Source organism: Podarcis gaigeae, assembly GCF_964106915.1.
Source record: "Podarcis gaigeae genome assembly, chromosome: 1".
NCBI classification, from domain to species: domain Eukaryota; kingdom Metazoa; phylum Chordata; class Lepidosauria; order Squamata; family Lacertidae; genus Podarcis; species Podarcis gaigeae.
The window spans coordinates 35177775-35203929 of record NC_139678.1 but is presented as its reverse complement, the minus strand read 5'-3'; the positions used below and the strand labels follow the sequence as shown (position 1 = coordinate 35203929).

Genomic DNA, 26155 nt, shown 5'->3' with positions numbered 1-26155 from the left:
GGGGTCTCTGCCATGGGAGCATATTCACCCAGTGCTTTCCAGCTGCACTGGCTCCCAGTGGAGTACAGGGTCAGATTTAAGGTGCTGGTTTTGGCCTTTAAAGCCCTTCACGGCCTAGGACCCTCGTACCTACGGGACCGCCTCTCCCGGTATGCCTCGCAGAGGACCTTAAGATCCATAAATAGCAACACCCTAGAGGTCCTAGGCCCTAAGGAAGTCAGATTAGCCTCAACCAGAGCCAGGGCCTTTTCAACTCTGGCTCCGGCCTGGTGGAACGCTCTGCCTCATGAGACCAGGGCCCTGAAGGATCTGATTTCTTTCTGCAGGGCCTGTAAGACAGAGTTGTTCCACCTGGCCTTCGGCTTGGAATCAATTTGATTCCCTCCCTCTCTTCTTTTTTCCTTTCTCCTCCTGTGAGGGAACTCTTATTTGGGGACTTCCCTGGCTTTTTTCTGGCCCATGTAGGACCAGTCTGGAAAGTTAGCCTTGGTGAAGACTTGACATTTTCATCCCCCCCCCCCAAAGTTTTTTATTTGAGTTTACATTGAAATGAGGCTGTATTTTAATGTTTTAATGTTGTATTTTAATCTTGTTTTTAAGTTGTATTTCAATCAATTTGTTTTATATTGGGTGTTAGCCGCCCTGAGCCCTGAGTCTTGGCTGGGGAGGGCGGGGTATAAATAAATTTATTATTATTATTATTATTATTATTATTATTATTATTATTACACAGTACCGGAACCTCTTTTGTTATTTTTAAAAAGTGCGGCACTTACTATAACAACTTCACAGTAAATACCAGCACCTATTTTTCTAGAAAAAAAGCACTGTTTTCAACAATGACTTCCATCAGACCAAGCCAGCACAGCCACAGGGTTGATGGAATTTGTAGTCCAAAATATCTAGAGGGCTACAAGTTTGGGAAATACCACGCTAAAGTCTCTCTTTGAATTCCAGCCAAGGAAACAGATTGCAAATGGAAAGCTTATTAGGGGCACGGCGAAATCTGCTTTCCCCCAAATACTGGGATTTCAAGGGACTGGAAAGCATTCAGGTCCTGTCCCAAAGGTGCCCCTCCCTGCACTCATTTTCTTTCTTTGGTGCAAGTGAACAGTTGCCATTTTCTCCCTGGCATGATTTGAAAGGGAGAAGCTAAACTGATGCATCCAAGGACACTGTTGAAGCACCAGCCCATGTCTATGACAATGACTGATATTTTGTTAGCCTAGTGTTAAAAATCACTTAGGAGCCATATCAATATACAATATTAACAGAAGAGATTGCCACCGTATTTAAGCATCTTGCTTTTTCAGATTACATGCTAATTGACTCTTTTTTCTTTTTCAATAGCTAACTCAACTTTTTTTAATTCTCATTTTAGAGGTACAGTGTAGAAATGTCAATCAGACACCCCAAAAAGATGGAATTGCTGAGTAAAGTTGAAGCTTTGAAGAGAAGTGGTGTTTTACTACCCAGCGATCTCCTTGAAAAAGTGGATTCAATTAATGAAAAATGGGAACTGCTTGGGGTATTTGCATTTTTATTACTGTTCGTGGGTTGTGTGTACTTTTTGTGTCTTGAAGTATGCTGTCTGCCTGATTTCTAATTTGAAGCACAAATATCTCTTTCATTCAATTCACTACATACATTTCAAACAAGCCACTCATGCTATTACAAAAAAAAAATACACACATAGTATTTCCCTTGTCTGTTGATTTTTTTATTCCCTGCTTGTCTCGTGTCTGACTTTAATAATTTTAGTTCTTTAATGCAGAAAAAAATGTAAGTAAAATATGCCATGTATTATGGGTATGCACCAAGTCAACTCTAATACAGTATATCTGATATACACTGACTGTCATGCTTGAGTGAATGTTAATAGAATTTATTCTGAAGGTACATGTTAGAGACATCTACTCTTTAACTATTTACTATACCCTTAAGATGAAAAGTGGGGATGTCACTACATATTTCAGGTCACACTGATGGCTGAAAAACAAATATGCAAATTTAGTACAAATCTGAAGTCCTGGATCTGAGTAAGAATGCAGTCTGGGTAAGTTTCATTCTGCTGCATTCAGCTCGTATTTGACAAAAGCAACAAAATAAGTTTCCCATAATTCATTTCATGCTATGATGAGTTCAGTCTCAGCCAAACATGAGATACAAGAATCTGGGAAAAGATGCTGTATAGTCATTCTCTTACCCAGACACCAATAATGCATGATGCAAGAAGCATTGTTGTGCATTAGATTATTTCGACTATCCATTTGTTTTCTTAATTGTTTTCATTCATAATCAAAGGTGCCAAAATTGCTTAAATAATAATCCAGTGAAATAATAAGAAGAAGAATGTGATATTTTAAACAATAAACAATAATGAATCCTGCATAAATAATTAATAATAATAATTCAGGCATAAGGAGTATTTTTAACAGAGGTAATAGATTAGCACACTATAAAAAGATTGCAACATGTGTCCCTCCAGCTGTTGATGAATTCAGCTCCCATCAACTGAGCCAACATGGTCAATGTTCAGGAATGAGTTGTAGTCATAGTACAACAACAACCAAAGGGCCATAGGTTCCCCATCCCTTCCTTAGTCTAATTATGTGATTTTTAGGAGAATGCATTGATTTGGAGAGTAATGCATGCACAGAAGAGGACATCCACTTTCCGCACATATACCCTCAAAAGGAACTGTCTGCACAGAAGCCCCTTCCATGTCAAAAGTGGTTTGCCATGTGACATGGGAGGTGGCTGGTTCCTGAAAGACTGAGTTCATCCACACTTGCCAGCAAAATGTTGAATTTTGTTGCTTAGTGCAGTGGCAGACCTTGGAGTCTCAAATTTCAGTGGCACCCAGTGTAACGGCAAAATTCAGCAACAAATCACCCTTTGCCTTCCATTCTACATCGTACTTGCGGCAGTGGCGTAGCGTGGGTTGTCAGCACCCGGGGCAAGGCAAATAATTTGCACCCCCTAACCCGTGGATTTGTGCCCCCTAACCCATGGATTTGTGCCCCCTAGCCCTAACCCCCAAATGTTGTGCCCGGTGCGGCCGGCCCCCCCTGCACCCCCCACGCTACGCCACTGACTTGCGGCAACCCCAAGGTTCCATGGCCGTGCGATCAAACTAGCCGTGTTCCCCTAATTCTGCCTGTGTTCAGTGGGCCCATGCCTTGTGCATTTTCTATTTTTAAAAATATTTTATTAAACAAACATTATATACAAAAGCCAAACAAAAAACAAACTAATCTTACATTAGATATTTCTAGGCTTAAGATCATTATTAAAGTATACATAATCAAATTGTCAAAAAATCTAGAATAGATGTATGTTATATAAAGGAAATAAAGAGAGAGAAAAAGAGAAAGCAAAAAAAGAAAATGAAAAATGCACAACAATAAAACTGAAAAATTAACATTTTCTATTTTTTAACTTGGAGCCCTCTTCAGAAAACCCATGATTCTTTGCCCACTCCTGGGTTGTGCTTTGTCTGATTTTTCTGAGAGTGTCTGTCTTGCTCTGCCCTCTGTGCTTCCCAGGACTCTCAAAGCAGCTATTGTATAGCTAAGAGGGGTTGCTAAGGATGCTCTAGGCCAGGGTCGGCAAGGTTTACCTCACCTGGGCCAGTTCACTCGAGAGGAGATCCCTCCATGGGCCAGATTGCGTGTGCATGTTAGCACACGTGCCTGTGATTTCCGGTGTCTGTGCATGTGCAGACTCAATTTTCGGTGCCGCAGGAGCTAGTCCCTGCGCCACACCGCACCAGTTTAATGCAGCGCGCGGGGACTCGCCGAGTGGGCAGCTTGGTTTGGGGGCAGCTCATGGGCCAGTTAAACGACCCCTGTGGGCCACTTGTGGCCCATGGGCCTTAGGTTGCCTCCCCCTGCTCTAGGCCTCCAGAACTTGTTGCCTCCTCATCTCTTCCTGTTGTTAGGAGTGGTTGCTAAAGGTGCTCTGAGCTTAGTCCTTCCTTCTCCCTTCCCTCTTCATTCCCTGGGGATGCCAGGTCCTTTTACTTTTTAGAGGACAGGTTTTGTGATTATGCAGAGATGTCATACAATCAGAATCTAGGTGTGAACTTTCTCTCTCCCCCCCCCTCCCCCAGCAGGGTTATCTGGGGAATGAGAGGAAAACCAAGCCAAGGCAATATCAACCAGAAATTTGCAGTTCAACAGTCCGTGATGAAAAACTGACAGGGGGTGGGGTGGAGAGAAAGAAGAAGCAAGGAGACCGCCCCCCACCCGCAGACCCGTGTAAACTTTGAAGAAAGCTGTTCACGAGCCCTTCCAAAATAGGTTTATCAAGAGGGCTAAATTTCTCTTCAGATTTTCTGTGCCTCTAGCCAGATCGGATTTCTGCAAGAAACCTATGGCAAAGCCAGAGACCAGTATAAAAGCTCTCAGACATGGGGGAATTAATTGGTGCATAAGCCATTAAAAATATGGGCCAAGTCAAAGTATGGAAGCGCCCTCAGGCTCAATTCCCCCTAGGCATATGGAATCATCTCTTTTGGTATCTTGTTGAGTGTTTGATCAACTTAACTTCAAGCACAATGCTAAACTTCTGTGTACTGTTGTATCGTAGATGATCAGCTGGATGACCAACTAATCAACTTTTCCCCATCACCCAGTAATCAGATTTTTTAAACATAAATAAAACATTACCCTGACATTTAAAATGGATTTCAAAGACCCTTCCTTTTTTTGCATGTTAAGATCAAGATGCAATTCTATATCCCTTTCTCAAATTAATTTCTGCATTTAGCCAAAAGTTGTTTTTTTTCCTCTTAAATGAAATTTCATGTATAATAAGAAGTCTCTGATTGAGTTTTCTTTAATTTAATTTACAAAACTCCGCAGAAACTAACAACACTAGGCATACTGTTTTAATTGGCATGATTACATTTTAATTGGCATGGAAAAAAATTTAAGACAAGGATTTTAACTTCTAACAATGGTAAAATAGAGAGATATGGTTTTTAATATTACTTTCATCTAAGGTGAACAGTGTGGAATGGAAATACATTAGAATGAAATGTCAGTGGTGCGTACAGTTTAATCTGTGAAATTTTGTCCCCTGTGCTGAATATTACTCTGTCTCAATTGCATATTAAACAACCCTATCAAGGCAGGCATTGGCATCTGCTGTGCTGACACAAATTGTGAATTAAATGAAATTGATGTCCTCTGTCGTATATTTATGAAGACGGACCATTCTCTGAAGTATTCTGTTTATGAAGAATTTATGATTGCAAACTGTTCCAGAACAAAAAAGTGGCAATAAATTCTTTTTTGTGACCCTACCCTCCAAGGGCATTGATTTCACCTCCTGCTGCTACTTTTGTTACAGCATAAAAACAATAGCTAAAGCTGGATTCCACTGAGAGCCTTCAAATTATCAATATTTGAACCATCAAAATAGAAGGGTGTTGCCAAGAATATGTTGTTTTCCTCTGTTATGATCTACCCAACACACTGTTTACACAATGCTTTAGAATAGATGAGTATCTGTTGATTTAATTCAGTGTGTGTTTCAAAGCTTATTTTAAGGCTGTAAATTATCAACAAACTTAGTCCACAGCCATCCCACTGACTTGAACAGAGCTAATCCTAACCCTGCCATCCTTTAGAGATGTATTGATTAATGCAGCCAGATAAGAATCTGCCTCCTTGGCAGACGTAGGTCCTGTTCCAAAGTAATTGCTCGCACAGCCCCAACACGTAACAGTCATAACCTCTTCCCTCTGTAGGCAAAACAAAACAAAGGAAAACTGACCCTTTACCTCATATTCCAGCTATTATCTAAGCTAGCTCCAAGTTGAGCTAAAGGCAAGCAATTTTATCTGCAAAATAAATAACAAATTTATTACAGTAAGCAAAGAAAAGAATAGTCAATCAGGTGCATAAAATCTGCACCAGACTTCACTTACAACACACCAAAAAAACTGTGCCAGACTCTGCTTTGCATATGCAATGACAGCAAAGATGAAAATTTTCTTTTGTAACATCATTGTCTTGACGCAGCTGTTCCAGGCCACAGTTAACCAGCATGTCCTCCATTTCAACATCCTCATAAACCAGGGGATCTGTGGATAGTATGAGGAGATACCTGCAAAATACTATGACTTGTATCTAATGTGGGGCTAAGTAATCATTCCATTAGTGCAATGATTTCAACTTGTGCGACAAGACTTCCCCCTCCTCCCCCAACCTTTAGGAGCAGATTTGTGGAGGGCGAAACTTGTGTGCAGGAGGAGGAAGAGGAGAGGAGGAAGGCCCTGCTGTCCAAGTGGGAATCATGGCATTAATGAAAGAGTTGCTTAGGGCTGCATTGGCAACAAACCTACATCCATATGAGAATACAGTTGTACCTTGGAAGTCAAATGGAATCCGTTCTGGAAGTCCGTTCGACTTCCAAAACATTCGGAAACCAAATCGTGGCTTTTGATTGGCTGCAGGAGCTTGATTGGCTGCAGAAGCTGTGGAAGCCCCATCAGACGTTCAGGTTCCAAAAGAACATTTGCAAACCAGAACAATCACTTCTGGGTTTGCGGCGTTTGGGAGCCGAAACGTCCAAGTTCCAGGGCATTCAACAACCAAGGTACGACCATAATAGCATTTCAACTCGATCCAAAATTGCCAGTAACTACCGAAGACTCCAATGACTCTATATGTGCAGAACTAAGTTACACATTATATTGCAGCTACATATAATATTAACCCAATGGCAACTTCTCAGTTCCAAAGTGCCCTACAGAAGGAAAGGACTCCTCTCCTAAAAATTCCTTCTCCCACCTGCTCATATCCCCTCCAATTACATCAAACTCAGATTAATGCCAAGTGAAGTCATCGTCACTAAACAATTTGCAACGTCTTGTTTATATGTGCTGCTAAGAAATTATCGATTTAAACAGCCCAAATCCAACCATGTCTACTCAGAAATAAATCCTATTGAATTCAATAGTCTTAGTCCCAGGGGGGTTAAGATTGCAGTCTTAGATACAAAATGCTTTTGCAGGGACAGCACTTGTGTGGTTTTCCAATTTTCAACTGTTGTTCCCTAGTGCTGCAGCCACCTACAGCACATCCCACACCACTTTGGAAGGTCTTCCAGCCCTTGGGAGTGGCTGTTCAGGGGTGAAAGGGATCAGCAGTAGGAAGGAGAAAGCAGGAATTCTATGCTGATCCAAGCCAAAGAATTTTACAATCCGTCGGACAAATCCAAATGAAGTCTTTTGTCATATATTAAGATAGCAGAGCATGGGTTGAAATGACCATTTGACCACACAAATGCACCCTATATGGTGCAGAATTCTTGCTAAAACTTGGTCAGGCTAATATTCCTGACCAAACTACCTTTGAGTGAGAGTACTCATCCCATGTTAATTTAGTTCTCTCTATGGACTCCCGTTGCTCGGTCCCAGCTCCTGCCAACCTAGCAGTTCAAAAGCACGTCAAAGTGCAAGTAGATAAATAGGTACCGCTCCGGGGGTAGGTAAACGGCGTTTCCGTGCGCTGCTCTGGTTTGCCATGCTGGCCACATGACCCAGAAGCTGTACGCTGGCTCCCTCGGCCAATAAAGCGAGATGAGCGCCGCAACCCCAGAGTCAGTCACGACTGGACCTAATGGTCAGAGGTCCCTTTACCTTTATGGACTCATACAACTGGATTATCAAGAGGTTATATAGGTTAGCTAAGGGGTTGCCTGTGTCCACCCAGAATAAGATGCTTAAGCTACAGTTCTATACCTGTTTTCTTGTAAACACCACTAATCTCCAAAGGGCTTACTTTTGAGTAGACATGCGTAGGATTGCACTGTAAATAACATAGAAAAGCAATTGTAATATTGGTTGTATAGAGTTAATGATATAGATGGTCAGGTATCAGGTGTGGAACATAAGATTAATCTACGGTTTCTTTCTCTGTTGCATTAGAAAACCCTGGGAGAGAAGATGCAAGACACAATGGTAGGACACAGTGGGCTAGGTGCACGTGACCTGCTTTCGCCTGAAAGCGGAAGCCTGGTAAGGCAGCTGGAGGTCAGGATCAAAGAGCTGAAAGGGTGGCTGAGAGATACCGAGCTTTTTATCTTCAATTCCTGTCTGAGGCAAGAAAGCGAAGGAACAATGAATGCTGAGAAACAACTGCAATACTTTAAGGTAATAAAACACACACAACAACAACAACACCACAGCGTTGATACTAGGGCTGCTTTTTTAGAGTAAACTAAAATATTAAGCAAGTGTATGTATTAAGCATGTGCGCCATGCACACATTTCTTTCCATTTGTAGCCATGTTAGTCTGTGTTGCAGCAGCAACAACAAAGAATTTTGGGGCACTGTAAAGACTTCCGGCACATTTGTATGGAGATGCTGCCTTTTTCAATCGTAGAACTTAATTTTACGGATAAATCTTTCTGTACATAAGCATTTACAAGGATCGGAATAATTCCAGCCTTACGTCTTAACTCCTTATAACTGTCTCATTGTATTCATTGCTGAATTCCGTATACAACATCCAGCTTAATGAAGACTTATTGTGTGATTTTAGGAACTAAAGTCATGAATTACTGTTGCATAAGTTTAGCATACATAAGAGGGAAATGGGGGAGGAGCAAGCAGCTTTGTGTTCCTATTCTTTGTGCTATGGCAACACCTTTGCTCTAATATTTTGATACAGTCATGTCCTCTTTTTGAGCTGTCAGATCTAGCAAGCAAGCACTCTGAGATGTCCCTTTGCGATATGAGTCGAGCTGCCCCGTTAACTGTTGCAGCACAGACGATGTTTCCTATACCTCCTATACCATAGTCAATATGCCAGTGGACAGTAGCCAATCTGCATCTTGATTATAACTGTGGATGATACCCACCATTAGTCATACTCATAGTAGAACTACTGACATCAATTAAGTCTGCTAATTTCATTGGGTGTACTCTGAGTATGACTTGGATCAAATCCCCCAATGTTCCTTGACTTCAAAGAAGGTTACTGAGGTGGAATTTAGCTTTATCTGTGGCATATTCACATAACCACTTTTTTCAGACAAACACATGAACACACAAACGCATGAATCATACAAATCTAATTTCTCAGTACACTGAGATATGAATCGCTTTAAGGGGGGGACTCATAACTTGTCACATAATATTAATTTATCTTGCCATCTGAATGTTGGACGCCTTGCTTTGCTAGGTTGACTCTTTGGGCTTTTGCAGGGTTTGGTGAATAGGGAGGAAGGACGGTAGTTCTGATCTTCACAGATTGGGACCAGGGTCAGCGAAGGGCCACTTATCTCCACAGTTATAAACTTATGAAACTCTAAGAGCTACTCAGTGACCAATTTGGTTTTCACTGGCCTCCTGAATTATAAAAGAATTGGTGCCTCCCTTACTTACTGGAAATCATTCCACAATAGGAATGCCAGCACTTACAAGGCTTTATCCCTTGTTGTCAGACACATAATTTCATCTGGTGGATGAAATGCACATCTTATACTTAAAGCAGGCTCATTTTTGTTGTTGTTATTGTTGTTGTTTATTGCCCACTCTTCATTCTGAAGTCCCAGGGTGTGGGTTACAATATTGTAGAATACAATATTAAAAACAGTTTTTAAAACTTAACAAGTACAAAAAAAGCAGCAGGAAAATATAGGTGCATGCATGACTGTCACTCTTGCATATTTGTCTATGGTTTCCCAGACTTCCTTCTTCACTAGGGGTCAGCAAACTTTTTCAGCAGGGGGCCGGTCCACTGTCCCTCAGACCTTGTGGGGGGCCAGACTATTTTTGGGGGGAGATGAACAAATTCCTATGTCCCACAAATAACCCAGAGATGCATTTTAAATAAAAGGACACATTCAACTCATGTAAAACCACACTGATTCCAAGACTGTCCACGGGCCAGATTTAGAAGGCGATTGGGCTGGATCCGGCCCCCGGGCCTTAGTTTGCCTACCTATGTTCTTCACTAACATGTGAAGTGTCCCTGAGAGTCTTTAAATGAATCACAGCTGGCTGACCACCCAACTGCAAAAGCATCCCTGCACACTCATTTTTAGACCTAATTGTCCTATAGTCTAACCATATAAACAGATCAAAAGTAAGCAGTAAACTAATAAAACAGGATGCAGCAATAATAAACTACATGCTATAAAGTTTTATCATTAAAATTTTTTACCACTAAAAGTTTTATCTTTTAGCACTAGCAACAAGAATCAGCACACATCACAATATATGAGCGTGCAGTGCATGCAACCCCCCCCCAAAAAAAAGTTCCTATGACATTCTGAAGGTTAAGGCTACAGTGCTAAGGCTCCTGGGAAGCTGCTCCAGGGAACATACAATATATCAGGGTCTCCCTCTCCATTGTAGACACAGATATCTAATGTCGGGTCAGAGAAACCTCCAATGCCCTGGCCCAACAGATTCCAATGCTGATGGGGGGGGGAGAGAAAGCGGGTCAGCAGCAAGTTTGTGGGCAGGTTGAGTTAGAACAGGGAAACATCTGGGATTCCTTGAATCCAAAGCTATCTCAGCCACCCAAATGTCCCCCCAACCAGGTAATGATTTAGATTTAGATGCTATAATGTAGCATCCGGGGACAGTCCCCAGATTTACAAATCAGTCCCCATACAAAATCCATTGAAGTTGAAAAGTGTCCCCAGATTCATTGAAAAAAATATGGTAACCTTACTATAACGTGCTGTGGAAATAAAGGGTGAAGCAATTATTTAATTAATAAGGCAGCTGATGAAGTGAAAGACCCTTCTGCCTGCCACTCATAATACACAGTGCTGGGATAAGTGGTAGCATCTCAGCTCCAGGTGGTTTTGGATGATGCCTATTATTTTGATCCATTCAAGTCTGGTTTTAGGCCTGGTTTTAGGACAGAAGGAGCCTTGGTTGCTCTAGTGGATGGCAATTATTATTATCATTATCATTATTATTTATACCCCGCCCATCCAGCTGGGTTTCCCCAACCGCTCTGGGAGGCTCCTAATTAAAAACAGATCTAAAACATCAAATATTTAAAACTTCCCTAAACAGGGCTACCTTCAGATGTCTTCTAAAAGTCAGACAGTTGTTTTATTTCCTTCAGATGTCTTCTAAAAGTCAGACAGTTGTTTTATTTCCTTGATGAGAGGGTGTTCCACAGGGCAGGCACCACTACCGAGAAGGCCCTCTGCCTGGTTCCCTGTAACCTCACATCTCTCAGTGAGGGAATCACCAGAAGGCCCTCGGAAGTGGACCTCAGTGTCTGGGCTGAACGATGGGGGTGGAGACACTCCTTCAGTCAGAGGATGGTCACAGGGACTACTACTTTTTTAGTTCTCTTGGACCTCTCAGCAGTTGTCGTATTCTTCTGGATCACTTGTCTGGGCTGAGCATAGAAAGCTTGGTTTTACAATGATTCTGGTATTTCCTGGACAAGTGTTTTCAGACCATGGTGTGGGAAGGGCAGGACATCTCTCATGGCCACTAGCTTATGGGAAACCACAAGAGTTCATGTTCCCCCCGCTCCCCGCCATGATTTTTAACATCTGCATGGAATCATAAGGAAAAGTCATCTGGAGATTTGGACTGCAGCATCACTGTTATGTTGATAACACCTGACTCTACGCTGCTAAGGGCATCTGGTCCCATTGAGCAGGCAGATTGAACATCAACACACACAGAGAGAGAGAGAGAGAGTCGGAGGGCAGCAGTGAAAGCAGGAGATGCTTCAACCAGCACCATATGTGGTTGTGGACTAGTTAAATGCTCCTGTTAATGGTACAGGCTGCTGAGAACAATGGGAGTGGGGAACCAGTCCACAGTTGCATGTTTGCTTCTAGTTGAAGGTCACATCCTGCCAACTCCAAAAGGTTTCAGGTAAGGGAAAGTGTCACTGACCTCTACACAGTAATAGCCTGAAGTTCCTACTAATAAACTCTTTGACTGGAGGCTCCTTTCTCTAGCCCTCTCATGGAAAAGTAGAAACTGTTTAGTGATCTCCATTCTCTTATTTCCAGTTGACTCCCAGAATCAGGGGGTCTTGATAACATGCCTGGTGAGTCCAGCTCTCCAACAACATCTTCAAAGCAAGGCAAGGTGTTTATGGTCACTTGCAATCATGCACAAATATTTGAAATAAAATTCACTTTACTCTGAATCAAGAAAATTCAAGCATCTCAAATTTTGAAACTACTTATTATAGCAGTTATGCCAATGTGAAATTGCTTACTGTGCAATGCCATGGGGTTTAAAGATGACAGTTTGTTAAGTAGTAACTCTAGTCACTAGGCAAGCCATTTGTCTATATTGTCCTGTCATGTGGTGATAGGAACATAAATTCATTTTTATTTTTTATTTAACAAGTTTTATAGACTGTTTAATCAGAAAAACATCATGCAACAATAAAAAGTATCCATAAGAACATGCTGTTAGAGTCAAAATTTTAAAACAAGAAGACACAAATTTTAAAATAGATAAAATCAACAGTTTTAAAGCAAATGTACATAATGAAATTACATGTCTGAGTAAGTAAAGGTAATTGACCCCTGACCATTAGGTCCAGTCGTGGCCGACTCTGGGGTTGCGGCGCTCATCTCCCTTTATTGGCTGAGGGAGCTGGCATACAGCTTCTGGGTCATGTGGCCAGCATGACAAACCTGCTTGTGGCAAACCAGAGTAGCGCACGGAAACGGCATTTACCTTCCCAAAGGAGTGGTACCTATTTATCTACTTGCACTTTGATGTGCTTTCAAACTGCTAGGTTGGCAGGAGCAGGGACTGAGCAATGGGAGCTCACCCCGTCGCGGGGATTCGAACCGCCGACCTTCTGAACGGCAAGTCCTAGGCTCTGTGGTTTAACCCACAGCGCCACCCAGCTTGCTTAAACAAAAAAGGTTTTTTGCAGACATCAAAAACAGTACAATGAAGGTGCCTACCAAATATTAATTTTATAAAAAAAAAACTGTGGTGAAACCTGGAATGTTACACCTGGTAGAACAATACATACAATTTGTTTATCAAGTAGTAAGATGGATCTAAATAGTTGTTGTTTTAATCCCTTACCCCAATACTTTCCATTCTCCTAAAATCTTCCTGTATCTGCCAGCTTGTTTCAACTTGGGATAGCAGAAGCTTTAAAATAATGGCTATGTTTTAAGAGATTATTGCCAAACCCACATTTTTTATTCCAGGGAGACATTGTGATAGATGCCAGCATTTCAGTAATGATATAAGCAATCTGTAACCTATTATAATTTCCTTTCAGAATAACTTAATTTTCATATTGTTTTATATGACTGGAATTTTAATAGTGTTTTTAATTTAGGAAAAGAAGTATACTATGCATTACTAATTACACAGGAACAGGGATTAAATAGCAGCACCCTGAACTACATTTTTAAAAGAACAAACATTTTTTAAAGTACTTAACCCAGCATAAGGAGTGGCACCAAGAAATTAAAAAATGTCATGCTTAGATAATCATAGCTTTATAGACAAAAAACATGTAAAGAGGCATAAATTCTGCGCTTATTATTTGACTTATTTATTATACTGTACTGCTGGAGTCAAGCTGGAATAAATACAGGTGCTACTCATTGGCTAGCAATGCGAGAAATTTAATTGTTTTCAAGTAATTTAAAGATAATGTGTTTGTATGTATATTTCAAAGCCCATAATTTGACAGGAGTAGTTATGCCAAAGTCACTCAGGTTGCATACCAATGAGTCAAGCAGAATTTCCTAAACAATCGAAACATACTTTAAAAAAATTTGTTTGATGGCGCTTGTATTTTTCACATGTAAGTAGAGTGAAAAGGAAAATAAGTTCTTTATTAGAATTGTGGATATTTTTAATAATAAATGTCACATGCCATTTCCAAACTTGTCAGTGAGATGCCACACTCTTAAAAAGGAATCTTGGCAAGGGAGATGCTCATTGCAGCAATTGGGTGGATAATAGTATGAAAGGTATTGTTTTTAAATGAAGGGAACCAGTGCCCTATTTTGAAAGAACTCATAATCTATTTTAAACTGTCATTCTATGTTTCTGACTTGCAATTAGATGATCTTTCCAAAATGTCAGTCTGAGATTTTCCTTCGACCGTCACCCTAATAAAATCTGACGGCAAGTGTATTATATCCAAACTCCCCCCACCCATAATTAGCATCAAAGATCCTCACTAAGGTTAATCAGGAAAGTTGTACAAAGGGTTTCCAATGAATGGCCATGAAAGCAGCAGTATGCCTTTAAAAACACCCTTGTAATATAGGCAAGATGGATGACAATCAGGAGACAAATGTATGAGCAAAGCTGTTTGGAGAGAATAGTTTTGTAGTGTATGATGTATGTTACGCAAATGAGCTTATTAGGACTCTCATCTATTTTATTATTGGTGCCCAATTTAATAGAGGCATTTAAAAAACAATATTTCTGCCTGACTCCTCGGAAGGAAGAAGATACATTGATATAATTGAAAGCAAATGATTGCATGTTGTGCCATTTAATCATGTCATTTTTCAGTGGCTGTTTTTTGCACTTCACTGCATGCTTACAGAATATTTAGCTTTATATAGATTAGGTTCCACCACCAGAAACTGAGCTCAGCGATTATTTTAGGCAACGTTTTCTTTTAAGTTTGGAATCAGTTAAAAAAACAGCCAGATTTGTCAGTGTTTTCTTTAGAAGATTATAAGCCATCATTCACTTCTAGTATGTGGCATTTGGTTGTATTATTATTATGAGAGATAACTTATTGCTAGTTGTTCTTTTCAAGTCTCTAATGGAAAACTTTATTTTTTCATCATTTACAGAGCGCATCTACAATAATTTTAATACATGGGGCTCACCAAGCCAGCAGGAAGAATTAGAAACATGCTCAAGAATCTTATGGAAAGCTTTCATTAACAGTCAGTTTTATAGATGTAGATGTTATCAAGATAACTGGTCATAAAAGAACATGGAATTAGTATGGAACCTATACATCCCGGTTTTCTAACTGCACTGTCCAATCTCCTAAGAAATCATTTCTAGACTTCGTACAGGGACCAATGTATTAGAGACTATGAAACAGCCTTAGGTTACAGTCTTATACAAATTTACCTCTATATCTGATCTTCTAATGTCCGGGTGAGAATGAAACTTCTTTACTCAGGTGTATCTCTACCTCTCCAGTGTCTAATTCTGAAAAGACTCACAGAAGAAGCTGATGATGGACAGCAATGGTTGGTTGGAACCAGTGTTTTTTTTTCTTTTAAAAAAATGTTTAGGGGTACTCTCATTTTCCTATTCATATTGAAATACCACCCCTCAGTGAGGCCAAACTTTGATTCACGAAATGTTTAGGGGTATGCGTACCCTTGTATCCCCCCCAAAAAAAATCACTTGTTGGAACCATTTATGAACCACTTGCCCACAATCCCCTCAAGCAGCTTTGTTACAGGTCAGGAGGTCCCAGTCTCAGTAAGGCTTTAGCGACATTTTCAGTTCTGAAGTGAACACAGCCCTGTGCAAGGCAGAAAAATTAGGAAGAATGGGACAGCCTTGCATGTGTTGATTGGGGAGCTTGGAAGTATCACCAATGTTTCATTGGTTGAAGCAACATTTGATTTGCTAGTATGCAAATTTGTGATATAAAATGCTGGCAGGGTTTGTGAATGAGGAAGTTGCAGTCACTTCTAGCTTTGATATTACCTTTGTGTTCCTGGAGAATTTTTAGCAATACACTTCAGGAAAGTAAATACAAGCAGGTTTAAGGAACATTAGAAAATGCATCCAGCTATAAACTGAATAATAAAGTTGTGGGTATATTTTGGCATAAATAGTGGTTTTGAAATTTGTCATTCAGCTTACTTAAAATTCAGAGATATTAAGGGGAGAGTGTTCCCTCATTCCAGAAATAATGGGATTTGGGCTATTATAAGAGTAAGGCAATTGAAACAGTTATAGGACGCATTTTATTAATAAGTAGAACATCTGTATAAAATGTCCACCTGCTGATAAACTGTGCAATGTTACTTTACAATGAAATGCACTTAATCATTTTAAGACATCTTCTAATGACATCTTATTGGGATTAACATTTTGAACACAAATACTTTTAGGCATTAAAACACCCATTTTAAATGAGATTGCATTGTCTTGTTTACCCTTGTTCATTAATAAGCAATCTGTTAACTGCTAGAACACTCAAATTGTGGAAGTGCAAGCTGATTAGTAAGCAATCCAGCTATATTATGGATATAATCATATTTTTTTGTTGAAGACTTTCAGTTTAACAATCAACTTCCCCTTTACCCAAAGGCATAAAAAGGTATGTGTACATATAGATATTAGACATTAACACCATTGTTTTGCTTTAGGAATTCAGCTTTCCACTGGTTAGGAAACAGAAAACTTTCAGAGGGAGAGCTACTTTTCTTATGCAGAAAATGTATTTAAGTGCAATCTTACTATTATTTTTAAACAATGGCAATATTTAGCTTTTCCTCTTGGAAACAGCAGTGTCAGTTAGGAGGTTGCACCCAAAGAAGTCCATGTTTTTCAGTTACCAGCATCTCTAAACAGCTCTGATATTTTTCACAAGGCTTTTCTTATTAACTGTAATTCCCTACCCCCACCCCGCTGCTACCAAATTTTCCCTAAAAGGAAACCTAAAATGCTAGGGTGATAGCTTAGATTTTTCTCATGGGGTTATGTACTTTCATCTGTAGCATCCTGCAGAGAGAAACAGATGTTTTCACGGTGCACAATTTAAATTGCCTAGTAAGCTCCTGAATGTGAAGAAGTCTTCCGTGCTCTGATATGGTAGAAGATACTAGATCCACAGCAACTCAGTGAAGGAAACACAGTGTGTGGGAGCAGGGGAGGGGGGCTAGGCTGAAGAATACATCTTCCTAGACACTTGTGGTGGCATTTTCCCCTTGGTGTCTCTCTTCAAAAGCACTTAACACACTGTAATGTTGACTGCATTTTTGCTCAGAATAGCACAGAAACAAAGGAAGCCATAGGGCAGACAGATCAGAATAAAGAGAACTAGCTACTCGTCATGGTGGCTTTGTTCTACCTACACTGTTGAAGGTGATAAGCCTCTGGATACCTATTGCTGGGGGGGTCACAAGTGGGGCAAACACTGCTGAACTTAGGTCCTCCTTTTGGACTTTCCATAAACATCTGGCCGGTCACTGTAAGAACAGGATTGTCAGGTCCCAAAACACAACAAAAACAAAATGCAACTTGCAAGTAAGAAAGAGATCTTTATTCAGGTTCAGTACAAGGTCCAAAAATCAAGATTCCAAGGTACATGAGTAGGCCAAGAGGTTCATATTTTAATGGAAGCTACAAAAATGTTCCAACAGTTAGCAGGGAGGACCTCCCACCTCCATCCCTGGTTGCCACACTTCCAGCCCTCCACCTGCTTCTCCACTGTCTTCATCTTGAGCTGCCAAACCATGCCAGATCCTGATGGAGCCAAAGGGCCCATGACACGGATGATGAACTAGATGGCATTTTGGATTGTTCCAGCAGGGCCCTTCTTGTGTTCTTTTTTTGCAACAGAGGGACACGGGTGTGTGAAAACTGTAAGAAAGAAAGAAAATGTTTCCTTGGTTGAATTACAAGTTGAAATGGCTCTGTTATCCCACATCTTTCCGATGCAATCAACTTCAAAATATTTAAATCTGTAACATATGGAACTGTTCAAAAGTTTTGCTTTGTGGAAGAGCTGAAATCATACCTTTATTAGAGCCTACAAACACTCAGACCAGGGAAGAGTTGCATGTACCGGTAATTCAAAAGCTTGCCTTGTGAATCTTGGTTGATCCTAATATGTCCCATGTTTTGCCAGGCCTTTGTCTTTTATATATGGCGGTGTTTCAATATTCCTATATGTTTGCAGTGTTACTTTTGAAAAGGTGTCTTGGTAAATTCTACTGGTAGTTTCTAAATTTCAGTACTATATGTGTTTCATATGGAGAGGACTTCTCAGGGGTGGGGAAGACCATTTGGCCTGGGGCCTCAAGCTCAAAAGGGGCCTCTGATTTTATTTTATTTTTAGACACTTGTATTTATGGCATTCGATAAGTTTGACAACTTGCCTTTTGGAAAGGGGGAAGGGAAGAAGTGCTGGGGCTTCCTCTTGGCTTGCTTTGCTGTCTGCTGGAAAGTTGTGTGTGTGTGTGTGTGTGTGTGTGTGTGTGTGGTAGTGGTGGAGGAAGATACATTTGCTGTTGCATTGATTTTGCTGTCTTTTCCTACTCTGGCATTGGCTGCAGTGTTAACTTCTCTTTGTAGGAAAGGCTAAATCTGGGCTGTTGCACATTGTGAGAAAACTGGGAGAGGAGAGGGATGAATTATTATTATTATTATTATTATTATTATTATTATTATTATTATTATTATATTTATACCCCACCCATCTGGCTGAGTTTCCCCAGCCACAGCCACTCTGGGCAGCTTCCAATCGAATGTTAAAAACAATACAGCATTAAATATTAAAAGCTTCCCTAAATGGGGCTGCCTTCAGATGTCTTTTAAAGATAAGATAGCTACTTATTTCCTTCACATCTGAAGGGAGGGCGTTCCACAGGGCGGGCGCCACTACCAAGAAGGTCCTCTGCCTGGTTCCCTGTAACCTCACTTCTCACAATGAGGGAACCGCCAGAAGGCCCTCAGTGCTGGATCTCAGTGTCCGGGCTGGACAATGGGGGTGGTGATGCTCTTTTAGGTATACAGGGCCGAGGCTGTTTAGTTCTCATGCTGTTTGTTTGTTTGTTTGTTTGTTGAATTGGGGAAGTGCTGGGGCTCTTGTCTGCCTACCTGGTTTGTTCATGGAGGGGCTTTTTGGGGGGAGGGGTGATAATAAATAAGCAGTACAAATACAAATATGAATTTGAATGCTCATGTGCTGCAGAGCACCTGAATGAAGTTCATGAACTGGTGCTCCATGGACCACAGTTTTGGAACCCCTGCTATAAGGTATGGTGTTGCATAATATTCTTAAAGCAGCAACAACACTGGACTCTGCAAGTGACTGCTGAATTATTATACTTATACTTATACCTATACTTATACTTATAAAGTGCATTGACACTGACCATTCTTCTGTCCACAGTCCCTCTGCTGCGAAATTAAACAGAGACGCCGAGGCGTGGGCTCAGTTTTGCGTTTGTGCCAGCACCTCCTTAATGACCAGGATACCTGTAACCTGAACGCAGATCACCAGTCAATGCAGCTGATAATTGTAAATCTGGAAAGGAGGTGGGAAGCCATCGTCATGCAAGCTGTCCAGTGGCAAACTAGACTGCAGAAGAAGTTGGCAAAGCATTCCGTAAGTGACACCTGCTTGATGTTCCTTCCCTTCAAATGCATTCACGTGAGGCATTTTCCCAGCACCTTCAAATCCTTCCTTGTTCCTCTTGATATCTTCACTGAAGGTGCAACAGCGAGCCAAATAATTAGGCTTCTGAACCTTTCTCCCCAAACATATAATGATCCTGTCAATGGAACCAACTGATTAATGGGCTATGAACACGTTGCACAAACTCGAGTTCTGTTTTTAAACACATAGATTCTGACCTTTTTAAGGCACTGAATGGATTTTGTGGAATTGAAATAAATGGCAGATAAGGGTAGTCAATGGTTTTCTGAATTAGACCAAAACATGTATTGTTGTTTGTAATATGATACACTTCAATCATTTGTCTAGATCTCTATAAAGCAACCCCTGGACTTATTCTGAACATCCCGTTTGTCCTGCACTAGACTGCATCTATGTGCTTTAGCCCATCAATTCCAACCTTATTGCCAAACGAAGTTAGAGAGCATGGAATAAGTACTATGGAAATAAATGGTACCTAAATATGCATGCACACGAAAGCTCATACCAATAACAAAATTAGTTGGTCTCTAAGGAGCTATTGGAAGGAATGTTTTTATTATGGAAATAAGTGTTTTGTATGGGTTCAAAATATTCAGGTTGGAATTGTTCTACATGTAATCTACTGTATTTTTTGCTCTATAAGACTCACTTTTCCCCTCCTAAAAAGTAAGGGGAAATGTGTGTGCGTCTTATGGAGCGAGTGCAGGCTGCGCTGCTATCCCAGAAGCCAGAACAGCAAGAGGGATTGCTGCTTTCACTGCGCAGCGATCCCTCTTGCTGTTCTGGCTTCTGAGATTCAGAATATTTTTTTCTTGTTTTCCCCTTCAAAAACTAGGTGCGTCTTGTGGTCTGGTGCGTCTTATAGAACGAAAAATACAGTACTTAAGCCTGTCCTGAGACAAGCTATCCAATATTTAAAGCATCCTCAATACATGCTCGCCCAACCTTTCCTTGAAGACCTGTGGAATTCTGACATTGCTTGCAACAGACAGATTGAAAAGTGTCTCGCTTTTATAGCAGCATTCCTAAAGGAGCTCATGACATAAATAGAACACCACAGGGGCAGCTGTGTGTTGGTGCTTTTGTCGGACCCCATCCCTCTATTAGAGCCAAATCAGGACCTTGCTCTGGTCCTTTCTTTACAGGGTAGTGGTGCAGAGACTGCCCATCTGATCCAGAAGCTTTATTCCTCTTAAAATAGCAGCAGTTGGCAAAAAGCTGTATTGTTTTTGTTGTGTTGTGCTCTCACTTTTTCACCTTCTGGTGCCGACTGTTCTCTTTTGCCTGAAGCAGAGGCAAGCGGCAACTGTGAAAAAGCTCTGCAGGCTGCTGAACACACGTGTAAAAGCGCCACTGCAGCCGGAGCTACTCTCATCTTTGCCATGCGAGCTGCTGCTGCTGGGTTTAGCTGCAGTTCCTCTAAATAAGCTGCTACGTGCTAATTAAAGGCTAGTGCTGCTCTTGCAGCAGGAGTGAAGTAGTCTTGTGGCTCTATTTGGATAGGAATCGATCGGGAGGTGAGGTAGGGGGAGTGTAAAAGCACTGTGTGTTTTCTTGATGTCAGGATGCCAGAGAACTTCACAAGCTCCACACTGCTTTGTTCCCACTTTGCCTGGGGTAACCTAGACTTCTTTGCTGGACTGAATTACATTTCACCTGGTAGGGAATGCAACTGGTGAGAAATGGCAGCCATTAAGAACTCTGCATATAGGTTTTATTTTTCGTTTTGGGGAGGCCTCTTGCTACGAACATATGCATTCCATATGAAAACAGGGCTAGTTTCCAAATCTACCATTTTCTTAGATGATAAAAAGAGTTCTTAGAATCAGGATGCTGTAGTTGGAACTGAAATTAGCTAGTCTCTCTTGCATTCTTTTTCTCTCCCTCCCCTGCCGTCTCCCAATTCCAAGCTGGCATGCTACAACATTTCCTTTCATTCAGTTCCTGTGTAGTCATTTCTTGGGCTGATCCCAAGATTGCTTTCTCTGCTTTTGCCTATCTCTCTGCACTTGATGGCGTGCCAGTCTTGGCACATGAATGGTATCCCCGGGAAACAAGTATATAGTTTTTTTATTTGAGGTTGTCCACAATATACTGTAATATATGAAAACAAATGGGATGTGTTTACATCTCTGATGGCATCAGACTCGGTGTTGGCAAGAGTCATTGACAGTGCAAATGCTGGCCTGGTTGATTAGATGTGTTACGGAAGTTCAGGAGTTGTTTCCATCTTCTGTTCTTTTAATGCATCTATCAACATTTTCCTTTGACCATTTTCCTTTTCATGGTCCCTAATGGCAACCTATTATTCATGCTCGGGGTTATGTTGAAATTATTTGTAAAGAGCTTGGAGATATATATATATATATATATTAGTAGCTTTTTAAAAGAACTTTTTGCTGCCTTTTAAAAGATCTTTTTACAATATCCACAGTTTCCCCCAAAACATAAAGTTTCTCTAGGACTGATAGCAGAAGACAGTTTGTTTCTCATATTGTCAGTGTATGTCAATATGAAAGCTGGCATTGAATTGCTGTGGTTTTTCCTTAAAATTCTAGAGCACTCCCCAATACACTTTCCCCATCCAGTCATGTGTCAAGTCTATTTGCATAAAGTTTATTTCATTTAATTCATTCATTTGATTAAGTGAAAAGGATTTGTGAATAATTCAGACTACCTGCCTATGAAATGGAATTCCAGGAGTAGTTTAACAATCAATCCTTCTTCCCAGGGAACTCTGGGAACTGTAACTCAGAGAGGGAAATAGGGCTCGCCTAACAGCTATCAGCACTCTAAACAAACTAAAGTTCCCAGAATTCATTGGGGAAAGCCATGGCGGGAAAGTTGTATAATAGTGCTTTAAATGTACGGCATGGATGTGGTTTTGGTGTAATGTTCTCCTAGTAGCGGCTCTACCCAAATTCTGTCCCTGCAGAAGTGTCCAGACCCTTTTCAAAGGCGGCCCTGTTTAGTGCTTGTTATAGTCATCCAGTTTGGATGTAACCATAGTATTCATCCCTAGGAACAGAAGCAGTTGGTTAACCAACCTAAGCTAGTAAAAATATACTCATGGTCACAGCTGCCAACAAAAAGATTGACAGTTCATCCACAGTGCTGCTTGTTCCATACCTAGGAAGCTCAGGTCCAAGCAGTTTTCCACTTGATCAATGCTTTCTAGACCCAGGTCTGAGCGGTTTCCCCTGGTCCCACTCCTTTCCCAGGAAACGCCTTCTCCTTGTAGAAGCTGCTCATATAAGCAGAATTGACAGGGTTACAAATGAGGGTTTAGGCAAAACAGCTCTTCCAAAAGAGAGACTGCTGTTCTTTTCCATTCATTATCTGTGATTTCACTGTCCTTGCCTTGAAATCTGTCACATATAAGAGGCCACTGTTCATTCCCCCCCCCCACACAACTGAAGAAGCTGTTAGTTGCCACATTTTGAGTTGGTATCATTTAGGTTTGGGATGCCTGCCTGATTGAAGTCTGTTCCTGGCTCTCTGCAATATTTCTGACTTAGATTATTCATGTGGATTTGAGAAATGCTTCCTTTCCATCATGCAAATTTTCCTCTGCTGCCGAACGCTTCTGTAAGTACACTGTACTATGTGTCCAGCTCAATTCCCATGTGCATTGGCTTTGAAAGTATGCTGTACATCCAGCCACATAATTGAAAATAATAAGGCCACAATAAATGGGATGGCCTTAGGGTATAACACCCAAGGGATTCAATTGGTGTCACTCTGCATCAATGTCCATGCATCATGGTAATTGAGGTAACATAACCAATTACCACATTTTAATTAGAGTTGTAAGAACTTGGAAAAATCTGTGGTGGTGAGACAGCTCACTTTAAAAAAAACAACACCAAGCATTCGCTTTCCATAAGCCTTTTTCTTGGATGCTTATTCTTAGGAGTCAAAGAGGTTGCTGAAAGTACCATTTGAGAGGAGGTTGGGAAAAAATCCAGATTCTTTTTAATGAATGGAAAGCAAACCTGGAAACAAAAATGTGCTAAAATGCTGCATTCCTGCTAAGCTGATATCCTCATCCACTTCTTCTTTTGTGCTTCCCTGACACTTTTAGGGAAAGAAAACAGTTGTTCATAAAGTTGGCCCTCAATGAAGTGTCCTTGTTCTCTGCCTTTCCCATTGGTGAAATGCTTAAAAAAAAATCAATAGCATGATGCTCATTACATATGTTGAAAAATCACCTATAGAAGAATGATGCACAAGTTATCATGTTGCTGTTTTGATACACATCACCATTCAATACTAACAGCACTTGGCATCTGAAATGGCCTAATTGCGAACTAAATAATTATTTTGTGAAGCAAGAACAAATGGCAAAAGAAGTAGCATAAGAATTTACTATAGACCTCATTCTGCAAGCTGGTGTGAAAATCAGGAAAGAAAACACAGTCAGCATCCTGTAGAAATTACTTGCTCCATTTATGTTCCATTAATACCAGATACTTGATATAAGCCTTCCACGAGCATGTGTGTCCACAGGATTTTTTCAGGGAGGGGCACAGAAAACACTTTAAATATGAGAGAGCGGTTTCTTTCTAACCTTAGAACCCTGTTTTGCCCACAGTAGAGTCGATCCACAAGTAGAAACTTTTTTCTATTAATTTATATATCATTCTGGATCAGAATGTTTGTCTATAAAATGTTTGAATTCTTTTCATTTACCTTTTTGTGACCTTGTTTTAAACCTTTGACTACTGCTACTACTGCAATGACTACTATTCCACATTTTAAGTATATTTTGTTGGCACCTGTCTGTCTTGGGAGACAATGGAAGGGTGCACCTTTGGGGCCAAGTCAAACCATTGGAGAGTTACATTGCCTGCTATGGCTGTAGAGACCGATATGAGAGAGAGATGTTTTGTTACAGGTGGGGCAGAAGAAGGTGTCCGGTGGTCCTGATGCAGGTATACCAGTTTCACCAAGTATTGTTAATCTTAACTGGATTTAAAATGCTGAATTATCCCATTGGTATACCTGTTACATTCAATTTGTATGGAGAAAACAGTACAGGGTGTTACATTTTTAAATAAGCAGGAAGATAAATTTGATTCAATTTATATATCTATATATACACACATATACTAAATTAACAGCATAGTTCTGACCAAGTCTACTCAGGACTAAGTCCTATTGAATTCTAATGTATTTACTCCTAGATAAGTGGGGTTAGGATTGCAGCCTAAATAACAATGACATTTCTCTATAATGCTGACAATGATTTGTCTATAAATGAGACTTCACTGCATTTATTTAGACTATAGGAGTCTCTGTTTTTGTAGCCATTGTTTGTTAATACTGTGAGAGAGTCTGTTAGATAGCAATACCTGCATAAAAGGTCATAGGTTCTAATTTTCAGTTTAACTGTTTTAAATTGCAGTTTTGAATGTCTCTGATTTTGAATTTTGCTAGAAAAACTGCTACCCTCCCACACACTTGCTTTGGAGTGAGTTCTATTGATCTCAGTTGTATAACTTCAGTTTTGATTTTAATCTGTGCCAAGGGGTATGCTCACAGTATGTTTAAACATAAACAGCAAAATTGAGGTTACTTTGAAGCTCTTACTTCTGAAAGCAGATACCAGTGTACTAAAACATGAGTAAATGGTTCCTGTATTTTCACTTCCATTGCTAGTATAGCAGGACATCTTAGCATCTAGCTAAGTTTGCATCAAGTAAACACTCAGAATTATTGTGACATTATAATATGCCAAACAGTCCAGCATATGTTAGCTATTTTGATATTTATTTTCTTTGCACTTTAGCATTTGTCTATGGGAAAAATACACTTTTGGGAGAGGATGCCTAAATAAGAATTGTGTATTGTTGCCTAAGAGAGTGAGTGTGTGTGTGTGTGTGTGTGTGTGTGTGTGTGTGTGTGTGTAATTAGATGGATGGACTGACATAAGCATATACACAAACATCTACAGTGTACCTATTTCCCCATATATATTTTAATGTTCCTATGTTTTTCTATATATATTTCACTGTAAAATGTCACTCCCGAGAAAGGTAAATTGATGGTTATGTAGAATTTTTCATTTTCTTTATCTATACAGCATTTGTATCATCACAGGAGTTCTAATCCATATTCAGGTCTCCATATTTGGTGTGCAGTAATATGTAAATTACCTAGCCAGCTGCATTAAGCAGTGTTTGTTTATTCTATTTCTTTTGGCACTGTGTGCACCTGAACCTCTGCCAAAAAAAGAAAAGAAAAAATCCTGGCTGCTTCAGGGAACACTGTTCTGGAGAAGGGAAGTTTTGAAAGGAAACAGCACATCACAAATGAAACTGCACAGTTTGAAAGCATCAAAATCAAACCAAACTTTCTGTTCCTGGAAATATTGGTGTTTACAATGTAAAAAAAATGATGTGTTTGTTATAATATAATGAGGACACTGAATCTCTTTAGAAGGCTCTGTTTGCACTGACTCTGTAAACAAAGATGCTCCACTGAGAGCCTGCTACATTTGGCAGTTGGCTGCAACGAGTGAAAGATGAACATGGGAAGTTTAAGGGAAATAATTTCAACACGGCATATTCATTTCTCTGAATGTGTGGCATTTGAATGTGTTTGGACCTGGACAGCTGTGGAGCTTAAGTGTTAAAAAAATGGCATTAATGATGCATCGAGCTCTCCCCGCTTATGCTGGCAGAGTCCTCCTTCCAGTCTTCCAGTCTGACACTTCCTCTTTTATCCAGCCAGCTAATTTCCCCTCTTTTGTGAGGAGTAACTGTTTTCACACTAC

At 40.4% G+C, this 26155-nt stretch overlaps 1 protein-coding gene and 1 long non-coding RNA gene across 9 annotated transcripts in view; one reads left to right on the top strand and one right to left on the bottom strand.

The window, feature by feature from the left end:
* AKAP6 (A-kinase anchoring protein 6) overlaps positions 1 to 26155 on the top strand; it is a 243050-nt gene that overhangs the window by 198656 nt on the left and 18239 nt on the right. For all 8 annotated transcript variants that reach the window (XM_083740563.1, XM_083740562.1, XM_083740561.1 and 5 more), the window contains 3 exons: positions 1382 to 1528; positions 7943 to 8167; positions 19111 to 19326. In XM_083740563.1, coding sequence (XP_083596689.1) covers positions 1382 to 1528; positions 7943 to 8167; positions 19111 to 19326 — 588 coding nt within the window. The remainder of the gene's footprint in view (positions 1 to 1381; positions 1529 to 7942; positions 8168 to 19110; positions 19327 to 26155) is intronic.
* LOC310846168 overlaps positions 17235 to 26155 on the bottom strand; it is a 55524-nt gene continuing 46603 nt past the window's right edge. Inside the window, exon 2 of the long non-coding RNA XR_014565172.1 lies at positions 17235 to 17576. This is a non-coding gene — a long non-coding RNA (uncharacterized lncRNA). The remainder of the gene's footprint in view (positions 17577 to 26155) is intronic.